The sequence below is a fragment of the Brachyistius frenatus genome, unplaced genomic scaffold, assembly GCF_029030835.1.
Source record: "Brachyistius frenatus isolate BFR_SWC_R1_liver_20210118 unplaced genomic scaffold, ASM2903083v1 Contig_242, whole genome shotgun sequence".
In the NCBI taxonomy this organism is placed as follows: domain Eukaryota; kingdom Metazoa; phylum Chordata; class Actinopteri; family Embiotocidae; genus Brachyistius; species Brachyistius frenatus.
Window position 1 is genome coordinate 241,968 of NW_027210841.1, and position 15,770 is coordinate 257,737.

Sequence of the window (15,770 nt, forward strand, 5' to 3'; positions counted from 1 at the left end):
TTCCACCGTTCAAGCTAAGAGCTCAACCAATCTGTGGGAGAAAGGTAGTTGATATGTAACGTAGCTAGACAGCTCGCAGTTTCTAATCTTTTTTCTTTTCTTTTTTTTTTATCAAGTAAATGAGAAGGTTAAAAACGTGATTCAATCAGTCTAAAGAAACTTGTTCACGTTTCGTCACGTTGTAGTTTCCCAAAAAAAAAAAAAAGTCTTGAACAAATCCAAAATGTTCTTAACGTTGCTATAAATGACACAACTGCTCAGATATTTGCTAAGATTTAGGCGCAAGGTGTAGACAGTTGTTGAAATGCGTGTATTTCAATGTGTGTCATTTTAAAACCTAACAATGATATTTCTCAAGTAAAATCCTAATCCGCAAGTAAATTCTACCTATATCGGTGACGAGCATAAAAACTCATTAAAGACACTTATATGGGCTGTAGCGTAATTTATCACTGCAGTACAAGCGTGGTAAAAAGCTGCCCTGCCATTTTACTCCTCCTTTAGTATCTGTTGGACGATATCAGTCTGTAAAGTGGGCACCAAGCGAGGAAAAAAATTATCATAATAATTAATGAAATGTGCTGAGTTTCCAGGAATAGCGTTGGCTATTATAATTTCATCTCCTGCGCAGCAGCTGACAATAAACAGCGGGAGGAGGAGCCCTTCATTACTCTGTGCATTCTGCCGCTTGTTTATTGAGAGGGGAATTAAGAGCTGCCAGAGGACATAGCGTTGCACGGTGAACGCTGATGCTTTCAGTCCCGTCTTCATTCACTCTTGCAGCATGAAAAATTACCAGTTCAGGCAGCGTGAAAAACGGGAAAGTAATTTTTTTTTTTCCTGCTGATAGAGAAGAAAGCGAGCTGTTTAATAAATGTAGTATGGTGTTCAAAATGAGGATTTACGTGCTGCTGTTGCAGCCTGTGATAAAAAATAAAATAAAAATAAAAACAAACAGGTGAAAATTCCTGCTTTAGCGATGTTCTGTGCCGTAGTCAGGATTTTAGAAATACCGAGGTTGCAATTTTACGTCCTCCAAACATCAACCAGACAAGACAGTCGCCAAAAATGTGTCAGGTGTTTCATTATTTATTATACTATTTCTCTGGTATTTTTTTTTTTTTTAGATGTGTTGCTGACATCAAATTCAAAATGAGCAGATATTTTTCATATAACAAAATTTCTTAGTTTCAACATTTGATATGTTGTCATTTTGTTTAAATATGGGTTTTCTGTGCTTTACAAATCATTGCATTCTGTTTTTTAATTTACATTTTACACAACGTCCAAACTTTTTTTGGAAACATGTTTAGATTTTCTGCAGCGTTTATTCAAATGAAACTGAATTTGTTTAAGGAACTTCCTTTAAAGGTTAGAGGTTCAGCAGACGGGCAGATTAATGTCAGTTAAGAATGAATCATAATAGTTAAAAAGTCAAAAATCCAAAGATATTCAGTTTGCAATGAACTACAGAGCAAAGCATCAAATCCTCACGTTGGACAATTGAGACATAAAATACATTTTCTGTCGAGAGCAAATAAATTCTGTTAAACTCAAACTAACATAATTGTATCTCCGTGTTCCCTTCAATAGTAAATTGTTAAAAAAAAAATTCTCAGGTTACAACAGACACAATAAATTAAAGAATAACCATTTTGTTTCTTAGCATGCAAGTCTTAACAGCTCATTTTTTACCTTGTTGCCAGAAATGACATCTTGGAGGTCAAACACTGAGTAACTTATTCATTTATTTAGTTGACGTAAAGCTGCTGCTCCTAAAATAGTAAAAGTAACCTAAAAAAAAAAAAAATTGGAAAACTGGGCTAGCTTTTTAACCTTTGGGCTTATGGCCACCTGTTTTGATTATTCCATCTTTATTTATTCCAGAAATCATGTTGTTTTTTTTCCCATCAGTTTGGTGGGTTAAAAGCTTCAAATACTACAATACCCATGAGCCCCTATCGCTGTTGGTATGGAGACGTCAGCTGTTCCATTTCAAATGCTTCAGTGAGGAAAACGCCAAAGCGCCATAGCGGGCCTCCAAAACTGAAGCCCATGCAAACATGAGTGCTCCAACTGCGAGTCACCAACCATCCAGAAAGTTGCTCAGACTTTTACTTCCAGAACCAGGATTTTCTAAACCAGAACAGCCTGAGGAATGTAAACAAGCAGCAGGATGATAACCCCCCCCCCCCCCCCGCCCGCCTCCCCCCGCACTCCCCTCAAATCCCAGCAGAGTACCGTAACCATGGAAATGACTCCGCAAGCTGTAAACTGAATGAATGTTTGCAGATATATACACTGTAACTAGTAACTATGACGGCACTCGTATCGGAGGCGAGTTCCTGCAGGGTTCTCCCTCTCAGTTCGGTAATGGGGACGTAATCGAGTTGCAACCGGCCGCCGTAATAACATCAGCAGGTTCTGTTTAGTGTCTGCAGCCACCGATCGGCGCAGATCAGGCTTCTTTTTTTGTTTTTTTTTTTTGTTGGAGTGGATGAGAGGTGATGTCACGGGTCTGATCTTAATCCCGTCGGCTCACGTTACAATGAGAACCAGACAAAACAAGTCGCGTCCGGCAGCAAACTGGCAGCAAATACTATATTTTGATGGTGAAAGTACACAAATTGCTCAACTATTTAGAAAAGTTACATTATTCTTACACAAGGGGGCAGCGTAGTCACTGTTTGTTGCCAGTTTTGGCACCTTTTGATTTGATTTTGATTTTATACACTTCATTAATCCCCGAGGGGAAATTTCTTCACTACAGCAGGGGGGCTCTCAGGGGGGAGATGCTGCAGCAGGCTGCCACTAGCGCGGCGCCAGGTAACCTGACCTGAGGTGCATGTTTTTGGATGATGGGAGGAAGCCGGAGAACCCAGAGAGAACCCACGCAAGCACAGGGAGAACATGCAAACTCCGCACAGAAAGGCCCAGGACCGGATTCGAACCCGGAACCTTTTTTGCTGTGAGGCGACAGTGCTAACCACTGCACCACCGTGCCGCCCGAAACCACAAGAGTAAAATTACTGTTGGATGGGAAATTGTGGGCTAATGTACAATCATTTGGGACAATATGCAACTGTTTTCACGCATATTTGAGCTTTTACTATATTCATAAAATAACCATTACTCAATCAAGGGGAAGAAAAATGTCACCAATCTGACAATAAAAAATGTTTATGGTACCTCCTTAAAAAATTAAAGGTGCGGCAGACGGATTACTGTCAATTAATAATGTCAATTAATTGATTAGTGTTTGGGCTATAAAAGTAAACGGTCAACTCAGTCAAAAACCCAGAAATTGAAGAAAAGTAAACAGATTTTCTTATCGAGTCCAACAAATAGTTCAAAACTCAAAGATATTCAAGTTTCAACCAAACGTCATTTACCGACGATGGATCTAATGGCAGCTCAAAGTCTTTACTTCTGACCGCACTGTGAAGGCGCTCAATGAATCTACAGTACATTAATGATAAAGAGGCGGAGGGTGATTTGAACAAGGCCGTTAAAAGATTTACGACGTCTCGGAGGTCGGTCTAAGTTTAGCGCTGACGCTGGTGTCGGTAAAAGGTAAACTGAAATGTCAGCACCTCCCCTTTTTTTTTTTTTTTTTTTTTTTTTGACGAGACGGATGGAGCCTTTAGTGAGCAGCTCTGCCACTAATGCCCTTCCCTGCTTAGGAAGTCCGCAACGGCTCGCTGTAGCGGGTCACCCGAGGCGCAGGACCCGTTGGCCATCGTACCTCACAGGTCACGAGGCCCGCGGACCGTCAACAGAGGAGCGTTCACACGTTATCATCAGCCCGACTACACGCCATAATGATTACGGCGCAATATTGATAAAGTCGTTTGTTGTAAAGGTTTGCGGCCCGGCTGAGGCAGAGGTCGGAGGACGGACATGGCATTATTTGGTAAACGTAGATAATCAAATCATTTCATCGTTTATTATGAGGAGGGTCGAGCATTACTATGACTGAACTGCAGAGGTTGAAGGGCCGCTCCAAGGTTTCTGTAGCTCTACCATGGCTTTAATATACTTCCAACTAAAGGAGCAATTTATTTATTTAAATCACTCCAAAAAAAAAGAAAAAAAAACCAGTAAAATTTTGAGGTTCTTACACATGACATTTTTGGTCGCCTCTTCGTTAAACCTTTGTTTACCTCGTGTACTTTAAACCTGGATACATGGCAATTTTTATAATTGATTAATTGTTTCAGTGGTAGATTATAAAAAATGGTTCTAATGTCTCAAATGTGAGAATTTGTAGCTTTTCTTAGTTTTTTTGTGACTGTTAATTGAAACTTCTTTTGGGAGGGTAGGGGGGTTTAACTGGAATAATTCCCTTTTGACTTTTTTGAGAAACAGTTATTGCTATTTGTCTGACTTTTAATTGATTGTTGCTGCAGCTGTACCTGATGTTTACTGGCAGGACCAGCCTCTCAAATATCAGGAATTTCTGCTTTTTCTGTTTTATATAATTGCAAATCAGGTCTTTGTTTGTTTTTGGACAAAACAACTAGTTCAGCACTGTGAACTTGTTTTAACTAAACATTTCAAAAGCAGCTGGTGGCCTTCGGATCCATTTTCCATCGGCGCCAGCGGCAGAACATAGAGTCCGCGGATGAGCCTGGGGTCAAAGGTCGCCCCTAATCGCGTCCAGATGATGCAATAAGTCAGCGGTCCGGCAGCGCTTGTTCACCTGTCACCTTGCCGTGGCGTGGGACCAGCTTAGCATTTTTATCGAATGTTTAATTTCGAGGGTACATGATTGCACCGGGGCTCTTTACTGTGTTTGATGGGGCATAAATGGTAATGATGATGGCGTCCTCTGGGCGAGGAGAGGGAAAAAAAAAAAAGAAAAAAGAAAAAGAAGTTTGCCGAAACGGCACTGCAGGGTCGTGCGGTCACAAGAGCCGAATGAAACTGAACTTCAGCGAAGACGTCGTCGCGGTTCTCCGTGATGCTCTAACACAGGAAGAGGAGCTTTCAGTGGCTTAAAGTTGGAAAATACAGTAAGACATACATATTTATATATATATATATGTTCATTTGGATGATTCCACATTTACAAAGCGTGCTCGGAAGTATATGTTTTTAGATATTTTTCCATCATTTTATCCCATTTATTAAGAATATATTATACTGTCAAATTTCAAATTGTGGCCAGGGTCGTGTGAAGTTACTTGATAAATAAAAACTATTCGTGGCATTATTTTCTCTTAAAGCAGCTTCACTGTCTAGCTGAAGACAGCCTCCCCTGAAAGTCCAGAAGATGAAAAAAGATGTTACAGTTGTTCGATAAGATACGGGTCACATTCGAGAATAGATACGGGGAGTCGTCCAAAAAAAATATCAGCAGCAGCTGTTCGGTGGTTTGAGCCCGACTGCCTGAAGCTAAATATGAACAGCACAGTAAAAGAAGCTGAGTGGTTTCACAGGAGCGAGTGCTCTTCCCTCTCTTCCCTCTCTTCCCTGTCTTCCCTGTCTTCCCTGTCTTCCCTCTCTTCCCTCTCTTCCCTCTCTTCCCTGTCTTCCCTCTCTTCCCTCTCTTCCCTCTCTTCCCTCTCTTCCCTCTCTTCCCTCTCTTCCATGTCTTCCCTCTCTTCTCTGTCTTCCCTCTCTCCTCCCAGTGCGAGGCTGCCGCTCTGGTCAAGGTTATCTGTGTCCAGCACACGGTCCTTAGCCGGGAGAGCGCTACCATCAACCGAGGCTGTTAAAAATGAATCATGCGGAGCGTTTAATATACAACAGGAATCTGTAATTAGGACAACAGGGACCCAATAAGCCCGGTGGCAGTTAAATATGTGCGTTATTCAACTCAGGGCCAAACAAAGACCGGTACGGCGGCCAACCGAGACCAACGCTTGACTCGGGTAAAGTCGCAGACCGTCCAACTGCCTGCAGGCTACGACTCCGCTGCTAGCTGCTCTTTACGCCTTATTTATATTTCAAAATGATTATTTGTCAGTATTTCATCATCTGTTGACACCACAAAACAGAATAGCATTTGTATGACTTGGCAAAATACCAACAGTTTCAGAATCCCGACGGTGTTTCACAGCATTTATGAGGAGAAACGATCCGCTGATGCCTTTTAGTTCTAGTGAGACTCATGTTTACATCATATACTGTTTATGAGAAGGGACACAGTCTCCGGGTCTCAAAAGAGAAACTAATGTCGAAGTGTCTTCAAGTGTAGTACCAATCAGGGCCAATAGGGGCTGGCTCCAAGAAACCTCTGGCTCCATTTGACTCCCTTTAAAGAAAAAGCGTGAACTTCTCTTATTAAAAACAAATTCAATAAATGTTTTCCACGAGTCATTGCGGTGTAATTAGCTGTATTCCCTCCTTCTGATCGGCGTTACGGTGGTCCTTGTGAAAATACATCCATCATTAATTAGATATTGGCACGTCCCCAAAAACACGGCTTTTCGAGACCTATTCTTTAATTAATAATGAGATTATTTTCAGATGGACCGCCAGAAAACTAATAAGAAGGAGCGACTTTACCTCGCGAAGCCTAAATAACTTGTAGAAAAATGTATTGACTTCGAATTTCATAAGAAGTAGAATGGGAGTCTATGGAGGCTTTTTGGAGCCAACCTCTAGTGGCACTCGGTGGCATTACATCTTAAGGCACATCCGCATCAGCCTCATTTTTCAGACCAATAAACAGTCTATGTTTAGTACATGCTTTGCATCTTCAGGCTGTATTTTGGTTTTTACCTCCTGCAGTATTTGAGTCTTGACAATTTTCGGTAATGTCTTATTGTAGCTTTGATCCCACTTTCTTACATTGTTCTAAATATGATTTCACGGCAATAAAAGCAGCAGAAATGACTATCTGAAGACAGAATATAAAAGCAGCTGTTTGGGTGTTTTTGGAAGGAGCTTCAGAAGCTGTGGGTTAGTTGTTTCCTGGTACAATGTTAATTTTCCTTCCTGTCTGTATCATCAGCTGTGCAGCTGCGGTGGGTGTAAAGAACATCGCTACCTTTCATTGTCCCGCGGCGAGCTGCTTCGACACGCTCTGGGTGGACGTGGGACGGTCTTTGTCACTTTGATTTCACCTTCAGCCTTAAAAAAGAAAAAAAGGGAAAAAAAAGGACAAGGTCAGACGGGGGGGGGGGAAGGGGGGGGCATGTTCACTGGTGTTTCCCTGCAAACAGCCTCCACCTTTTGATTTCTGAACTGTTTACTGCCGCTCTGGTGCGGCACGTATCCATGTGGAAGATTAATTGGAGCAGCTCTGACTCTGCAGTATCAGCAGCTGTCCCTCTTTATAGACACTATAAAAAGTTCCTTCATGAAACCTCAGAGCGCAACATCTTCGCTGGCGGGAGCGCAACAAATCACAAGAAATGGCAAAAAACACCGTGTAGTCGTAATTTCAACAGCGTTCGTTTCAACTTTTTCTACAAAAAACTTTGACGCCAGAACCTCCAGATTATAATTCATCATGCGTTTTATTTCTTCTCTCATGTCGCCGCCGACAACATACAAAACAGACGAAACACTAATCCTCGGAAAAAAAAAATCTATAACATTTTCGGGGATAAATATAGTACCTGTTGGCATATAATAAGGCGAGCCGAGACATGTTAACAAGGTTAAATCTTGATTTTCTTTGGATGGGGTCTGTTTTCAGTGTGTGGTACTCATCACGATGAGTAAAGTTGACTTTGAAATCGCTCGCTCCATTTATTTTTCGACAACATTACTGGGAAGAGAAGGGGGATAAAATAATGTAATCATTCCTGACAGGATTTCAAAGTCGGTAACATTACCGGGTCAATTATAGGTGTGGACATTCAGCAGGACAAACCAAGGTAGGAAGCAAAATAAACATCCATAAAACTGTTTGGAAATCATGAGACGCTGCAGAAAGCATATGGTTAAGAGCTCATGAGGTGTAACTCAGCTGACCCGCTTTGATTTATCTCTGTTATACTGGTTTCCAATAAAGGCCAACATGTTTGGTTTTAACACGCTTCCATCAGACTGGCAGGAACATTTTCTTAATCTCATAGCACAGATGAAAGTTAACAAACGGTTTTCAAAAAAAAACCTCAAACGACGGACTCATCTCAATATTTGTCCCGCTAAACTTCGGCGCTGAATTTGGTACGACTGAATCACACGATTTTATTCAAAGATTGGAATGTGTTATTAGGATTCAAAGGAGCTGCACCAGGTTGGTTCGAATCGTAGCTCTCAGATCGATTTCAGTTTGTTCGCGTCACTAAAAGACTCTTCCGGGGGGAACAAAAGTTAGCTACGGAGTGCCACAAGGTTCCGTGCTGGGCCCAAATACTTTTCACTGTATAAATGTATAACCCACTTAGCTGATAAAATGCAGGACAAGTAAAGATCTTCAAACGGGGAAAACGTAAATTTTCCCATGTTATATTTTGTTTATTTAGTTGTTGTTTTTTTGCCATTTTGAGACCTTTATTACAGATATGGGAGCAATGAGGAAGCCAAGTAGTCCTCAAGTGAAGGATCATAGTGTTTTCATAGTCAGCTGAAATTTTGACTCCAAGAAGGATGTTAGAAGACAGATCTACCAAAAGTGATTAAAGTAGAACACGAACATCTGTAATAGAACTAATAATTGTTAAGATATTTAACATCAATTAACCTCGGCTGCAGAAAGTTTGACTCGCTTTAGTGTCATGTACCGGCCTTTGAAAAGTTCTCCTGCCTCAACGTTCCTGCATCAGGCTCAGGGTATATATATATATATATATATATATATATATACGCGTCAGCCTGATGTGTAACTGTACGTACCCAGGGCATCGTCAGGACCAGGTGTCCGGTGGTTTGGGACCTCTGAGCCGTCGCGCTGTCAGGCTTCACTTCGGCAGGCAGAGCCATCTGAAATATCTGCACGAGTAAATTATTCAAAAGTTTAATTAGCGAGATTAATGCGCTGATCTGGCACCAAAGCCGTCCCGGTGTGTCAAATGACTTTAATCATTAGCGGGAGCTTTTTATAGGTACGCTGTCCAGAAAAAGGGACTTGGGAGAGTGACCAGAATAGCTCCGACTGAGAACAGCGGCAATCAATCACCGCAGCGAAATCCTATGAAAAACCAAAATGAACAAATTGGGCATAAAATTGGACCTTTTCACTTTTTTGTTAATGTACTTTTGTCTCACACTGAAGGGGGGAATTTGAGGGGAAATCACACTTGAGAGCAGGCAGCAAGGGAGGGAAAAACTCCAAAATACGCTGCAGCAGCCCTCCAACTCCAAACTAAGTGTCTGACGTGATATACGCACCTCACAGATGACTCCTCCAGTCAATTCCCCCTGCTCCTCTAAAGGAGCTCATATTAAAGCGGGATTTTAAAGGTCTGAGGTGATGTATCACTGCGTAAATCACTGCACACGTCCAATCAGGACTGACGCCCCCGGCATAAAACAACCATCCATAAATACTCTGGAAGTAGAGCCGTGACATTCAGGACTCTGAACAGACTCAAAAAAAAAAAAAAAAAAAAACCTGCAGGGCCGTGATATGTTTTCCGGAGGGTTTAAAAACAAAAGAATTACACCTCTCGGATAATTACGTGCTGCCAAAACAGCTGTTTAATCACACTTAGTGGTCGCTGCGGTGCGTTCGTGGGAGATTAAAACTCGTTTCCTCGGTGCTGGTGGGGGTGGGGGGGGTGTAACAGACTGGACACCAGAAAGTAAAAATCTGTGGTTAAACCATGACGTGCAGGACCGAGCCCTCTCCCCTTCACGATAAAATCACAGTGAGGATGCAGCCGATCTCACGCAGGGCTGGAAAAGAAACACCTGACATGAGATAGAAAAAAAAACTTCTGCTGACACAGAATTTTGGCAGCTGATTACAGGTTGTGACATCTAAACTCGGGACTGATCCACTTTGGATTTTACCGCAGGAACATTGCGGTTGTGTCGTTTCTGGACAGCCGGGAGGTGACTTCACACCGTAAATAAATCCTCTCGTATCAGAAAGTCAGAAACGGGGGTTTCATTTTCGTCCACTACAGGAAAACGTGTAACCGTCACGCCGAGACAGGCCAAAGCGTGGCTATTTCATGTTTTGCTGTAGTGGACCGCCTTATCTATTTCACGTTTTTGCAACGATACCGGGTTGCAACACACATCTGAATGAAATAACTACGTGTCGAGACCCGGGTCTGCTGAAGCACCATTGCATCTTAATTCAATACCGTTGATGCCATTAGATTGGGCGAGTTTGGGTTTATTATCGTAAAGATAAACCGATAAACTTGCAGGCTTTTGGAGGCCAACCAGTCCCGTCAGTAAATAAGAATATTGTGTAAACTTCCTTAAATATATGTAATGTCACCTCAGCTGATCAATTAGCATATGGAACATAATGCTAATTCATTCAGATTTGTGCTTTTGTAGGCCACTAAAGTCGAGTTTGAACACCAAAAACAAAAAGCCTGGAGACACAATTAAGAAGTGCTTCCTCAAAGTACCCCTCCAAGCAAAGAGCTCCTCTGGCTGAAAGCAGCAGTTTTCAGTTTAACTGATCATTTTCTAGAGGAGAATGATTCGGAAATTAAACTACAGTCATCTTTCCCCGTAAATATCCCTCTGGTAAAAGTTGCTGAGCAACTGCGTGACCTATAAACTTCAGAAGTCTTCACTGCTGCCCTTTAAAAAGTAAAAAAAAAATAATCCCGAATTAATGCGCTGGATAAAGTTCAGAATGAGCAGCCAAAAACTGTGTCGAGGAAAGACTTAGAAGGACGCGTTACTGAATCCTAAAGGTCATCGACCAATCAGAGCATCAACGGCTCAGCGGCGTACCTTTCCTTTGACGGTCACTCTGGCGTACGTCGGCTGTATGTCCACATCTATCAGGGAGGTGTCCATGTGTCTGCGAGTGGAGGCGGTGAAACACACACAGAAGAATAGAAATTTTCACACCGTTCTTTACCATCATTTAGATCCATTAGGTTTTTCACGCGGCTGCCCTGAATTTAATTTGGTAAAGACAACAAAACACACAAAAAAACAAGAATCCAGCGATATGAGACAGAGAGGATAAACAACACGAGGATAAAACCTTTGTATTCACAGCAAGAAAAATTTCCATTAAATATTCAGTACACGTCTGTCGAGAGAGTTGGCGTCGCGCCTCGTACCTGTAAACTGCCAGCTCTAAGACGATCGTGTGGTTTTCTTCGTCTTCAGTCAGAGAGAAATCCAACCTGTTGATGCACGGAGAATAAAGAACAAAGCTGGGACAAAAAGCAAGAGCAACAAACACCGTTCTTTAAATATATGATCAATGGGTCAGAGCCCCGGCTTCAATGAGTACAAATGACCGCAAACAGACTTCAAACTTGAAGACAACGCGCGGCAAAATGACGATGAAGTGGAATACAACGACCACGGAGACACAAAATAAATCAGGGGCGGCTGAAAAAAATGAGTACGGACGAAATCACCACAAAGAGACATAAAACGAACACCACAAACAGATGACAACATAAGAAATGCAAAATGAATATAAAGGCACGACACAAAAATTACTAAAACTGATGATGATGAAAATATGTAGAAATAACAAATCTCTGGCGCTTCAACCTTCAACGTTGACGTCACTTTAAAACTATTGTTTCTAACTGTTGTTACTGCTTTTATATATAAAAATATAACTCACTTCAACTGTTTTCAGATGTTGGATATCTTTTGATTTAGATTGAAAAACCAAATCAAAGTTAAAATGTAACATTTCAACACAGCTCCAGGGATTTTAAACTTGAAAAGTGTAAAAATGATTTATTTTTAAATTTCAACTGATTTCCGCTGTTTTTCATGCTCCACATTAAATTGCAACTCCTGTTCAACTTCACACTTTTCCAAGAATTCACATTTTTAAATATTTTTTTGCCCCATTTAGAGTCAACATGCAGAAATTTTTCTTCAGAAATAAAAAAAAAAAAAACTAGAAACTTTATATTCTTCATTATTTTCTTGCACTCCAGCTCCAAATAAATTAAGAAAAATTAAATAAAATCAAAGTATTAAGTACTGAAGCCTGCAGCTGTCAGCTCTACCGGATTCTCATCAGTTAATTCAATTCAGTGAACACCTTTTGTTACAAGACAACGTCGTGTCTTGAGTAGCATCAGTCTACGAGAACGTGACTTTACGAGCCGTTCATGAAAGGTCGGTGAAAACTGTAACTTTTCTGACATGGTGTTTTTGAATGTCATCGGCCCGGCTGCAGCGAGCCGAACCGTCCCGCCTCCCTGCTGCTGGAAGATGATATATCATACAAAAGGAATAGATTCAGGGCCAGCTCAGATTACAAATGAAGTCAGATGTGTTTGGAGGCCTCGACCTTTGTGGCCTCACCCTGGATATAAACCTCTGGCTTTAATAAAAGGGAGACCGGGGTGGCCCGCGGATATCAGGTTGTCAATCAAGTGAGAAATCACCGAGTAGCTGAGCTGTGAAGGATGTGATCGAGGTTCTCGCAGAAAAGACATGACAGGTTTGGAAGGGAGGAAACTACTAGTTGAGCCGTTTTCCTTTATTATTTCTTTTGTTTTTTTCTAAATAAAATTGAGGCAGTTGACTCGGATGTGTTCTGTTACTCCGGCTGAAAAGAACTTGATTGAATTATGTTTGCTTTTTCTGCTGCATTTGGTGGATTTTGATTGATTACAGTCGATCGCACAACACTCAAGAGCTGTACTTCCGATGAACTCCGTGGACCCGTGCTACGCCCCGCTACGGTGCCTGACACTCACCTGGAATCAACGAGTTTCTCTTTGTTAATGGCCACCGGTATCGTATTGTTGAGGTTCGACAAGTAACGAGTTGTAACCAAAGAAAAGCCGGCACGTGTTTTTTTCTTGTTTAAAATAAACTTTTGTTAAAAAAAAAAAAAAAAATGTTTCAAGTGCTTTAAGAACCCGCAGAGTTCGTACTTCGTCTCGTTGACGTTCATGACTCGTCCATCAGCAGTAATCAGCGTCCTCGGGGCCTTCGGCTTCTTCTCTTTCGCCCTGCAGCAGAGAAGCAGAGAAGCAGGACAGCGTGAGTGTGTTAGTGTGTGTCGTTTGTGTGTGTCTCTCCAAAGGGTGGACTGACAGATGGCAGCACCTGAGTTATGGGATCTGTCGGGGTGAAGGAGAGATCCACCTCCCTCTCCGGGAGCATCCATAAAGACAAAGGGAACAGATAATGGGGCCGCGGAGGGTGTTACTGATGGACGAATCCATGAAGCAGCTTTCAGACACGCAACAATTTCAGATATGTGCAGGTTAGCAGGAAATGAGGATATAAAAAGGAAATGAAAGGAAAAGGGAACATGGCTAAAAGTTGCTTCAAAAAAATGTCTTGTAAATTATGAGATAACGTCATCTCTCCTGATTTTTGGTGTCCACCAAACCAACAAATTATCACACACAAATTAAAGTGATGCCTCCAGCACATTTTATAATGCAGATAAGAGTTTTTGAAAATCTGCCACACTAAATATTATCATTGCAGATTTTTTTCTTACTTTAAATAGATAATTCAAAATTCTTACAATAATTTAAAATTAATAGGCAGATTTCTTCGGCGCTCCAGAAATGAGACGTCTTCACTGCTCCAGATGAAGATGTCTCTTTGTGACAGAATCCTGTTTTTATTTCACAGGACTCCAGCTTGACATATTAAAGGCTTTCCGGACCAATTCGAGGGCTTATCCAGGTTTCAGAAATCACGTTTACTTTCATAAACAACACACACACACAACAAACCTGTAATTAATTATTCCATAAAACTCACTGCACATTACTGATATTGTAAAATGAAGTCACTCGGCAGACTTCCACCTCTGAATCAAAGGTTTGTTTTGTTATTGTTTTTTACAGTACTCTCATTACCATCTGCCGCACAACCCGTCACTCCATCAGCCACACGAAGCAAGCCGTGACACAAGCACGGCGGGGGCGGGGGGGGGTATAAACACTCACAAACACACACACACACACACACACACACTTCACATTTCATACACACTATTAATCCTGCTGGGCGGCAGATGAACGTGTCGGGCCGTGCAACTGTTTAGCGTTCCGCGGAGGTTCGGCCAATCGCGACCTTCCACGGCCGTACATCAGCGGCGGAGAGGCGGACGTGTGACAGCGGGACCTCAAGGATGTTAAAGTCCACGTTATTATTAGAGCGCCGGAGCTGCAGAGAGCTGTAATGAGTTGAAGTGGCACCGCGGCGCGTTCGAGCGGTGAGACGAGGCTCCGACCCCGCCCGGGGTTAACAAATAAGCACTGTGGTTATCCATGCCGGAGCCGTAGAGTCAAACGGTGAAAGGGGGGAGAGGGGGAAAAGGGGCGGGGGGCAGGACGGTCACAGCCCTCTTCCTTATAGTTTCTATTCAAGCTAACTGTTCAGATTTGTACATCAATTTCATAGTTATGACATTAATGACAGTAACAATGAGTGAGAAACAATTTTAGTGTTTCAAGTTTAAAAATAGATTAAAAACATAATGTACAGTCTGCCTCTTTTGTTATATTTTTCTTGTACCATAAATGAACCAAAGCGTCGACACACTCCTTACCGATGCCGTTTGTCTTGCCAACATGTTGACTTCAAATTTCAAAGTTATTTCTTCTGAACCACGAAGATTTGGACTTTTCTGGAAACCAAGCGGTTTGCCAATGTGAAGGCTAATTCCCGTTTAATACAACTTGGGTCTTATTCAGGTATTTTGGATGTTTTTTTTTTTTTTATCAGTACAAATACTAATATGAGTAAAACTGGTGCAACACGGAGTTGACGAGTGAATGTCACCAAAAGGCCTATAATAGGGTTCGTCATTTATTAATTCATAGTAACGGTGTTAGCACAGTGCCATCGTGAGGTGAAACTGAGGGGGAAAAAACTGGAGCCGCTCTGGAGGCTCATAATGGAACAACAAATTACTAACACTTCACGGTTGGGTTTCCCTCTCAAGGCTAACTGGGTTTAACGGTCCATTTTATACCTAAACATTACAATCATTTAGCTCATAATTTGGACACTTCCCAGGGTGCGGTTTCAGTCGGGGTGAGGCGGAGGGCAAGTGCCCACTCGTGACAGACCCAAACAAAATGAGCATCTTCCCCGTTCAAACAACAGCATCTCCCTCCCTGCCGCATACCGTTGACTTGTCAAGGTCGCAGCGGGGCTCTCTCACTACCATAAAAACCCTGCTCTAGATTTATTACTTTTTTTTTTTTTTTTTTTTTTTTTTTTACGTTGTGTGATGGGACGTCTATCAAACAGCCGAGTCATGGAGACATCCGAGGTGACAGCTCCACTGCTGGTTTGAGTGGAGTCCCGGGCTGAGGGCGATCTGTTCGGACAGCGTTCAGTTAGCCATGTGCGACTCGGTTCTGCAGAGGAGGCTTAATCCACCCCGGATTTATCTGCACATCTATCTACGTTTAGAAGGACTTTAAGAGAGCATAGGAACCTTCGACGAATTTTCACCGACTCTGCATCTTTGTTGAACCTTTTTAGCCTCGGTGTCATCAATTACGTGTTCATAGCCGGCGTCACTTAAGGAAATGACTATCTTTTAAAAATTCAACAACACACCTCATGATATCTCATGTAGAGCCCCTCCCCCCCCACATATGCAAATCTATACCCCTCCACCTCATCACACGCAGGTCAGGTAACGACCTCCATTTATCAGCCTGTCACTTTTCTTGCTCCCAAAAGCACGAGTGTGTTTTAAGGTTCAG

General features: G+C 42.0%; 1 protein-coding gene across 1 annotated transcript in view; it reads right to left on the reverse strand.

Moving 5' to 3' along the window:
• Positions 1-15,770, reverse strand: part of dnaaf11 (dynein axonemal assembly factor 11) — a 31,120-nt gene that overhangs the window by 5,469 nt on the left and 9,881 nt on the right. The window contains exons 7-11 of the mRNA XM_069720477.1: positions 12,960-13,037; positions 11,163-11,228; positions 10,825-10,894; positions 8,797-8,892; positions 6,998-7,080 (exon numbers count right to left, since the gene is read on the reverse strand). Of these exons, the coding sequence (XP_069576578.1) occupies positions 6,998-7,080; positions 8,797-8,892; positions 10,825-10,894; positions 11,163-11,228; positions 12,960-13,037 (393 nt within the window). The remainder of the gene's footprint in view (positions 1-6,997; positions 7,081-8,796; positions 8,893-10,824; positions 10,895-11,162; positions 11,229-12,959; positions 13,038-15,770) is intronic.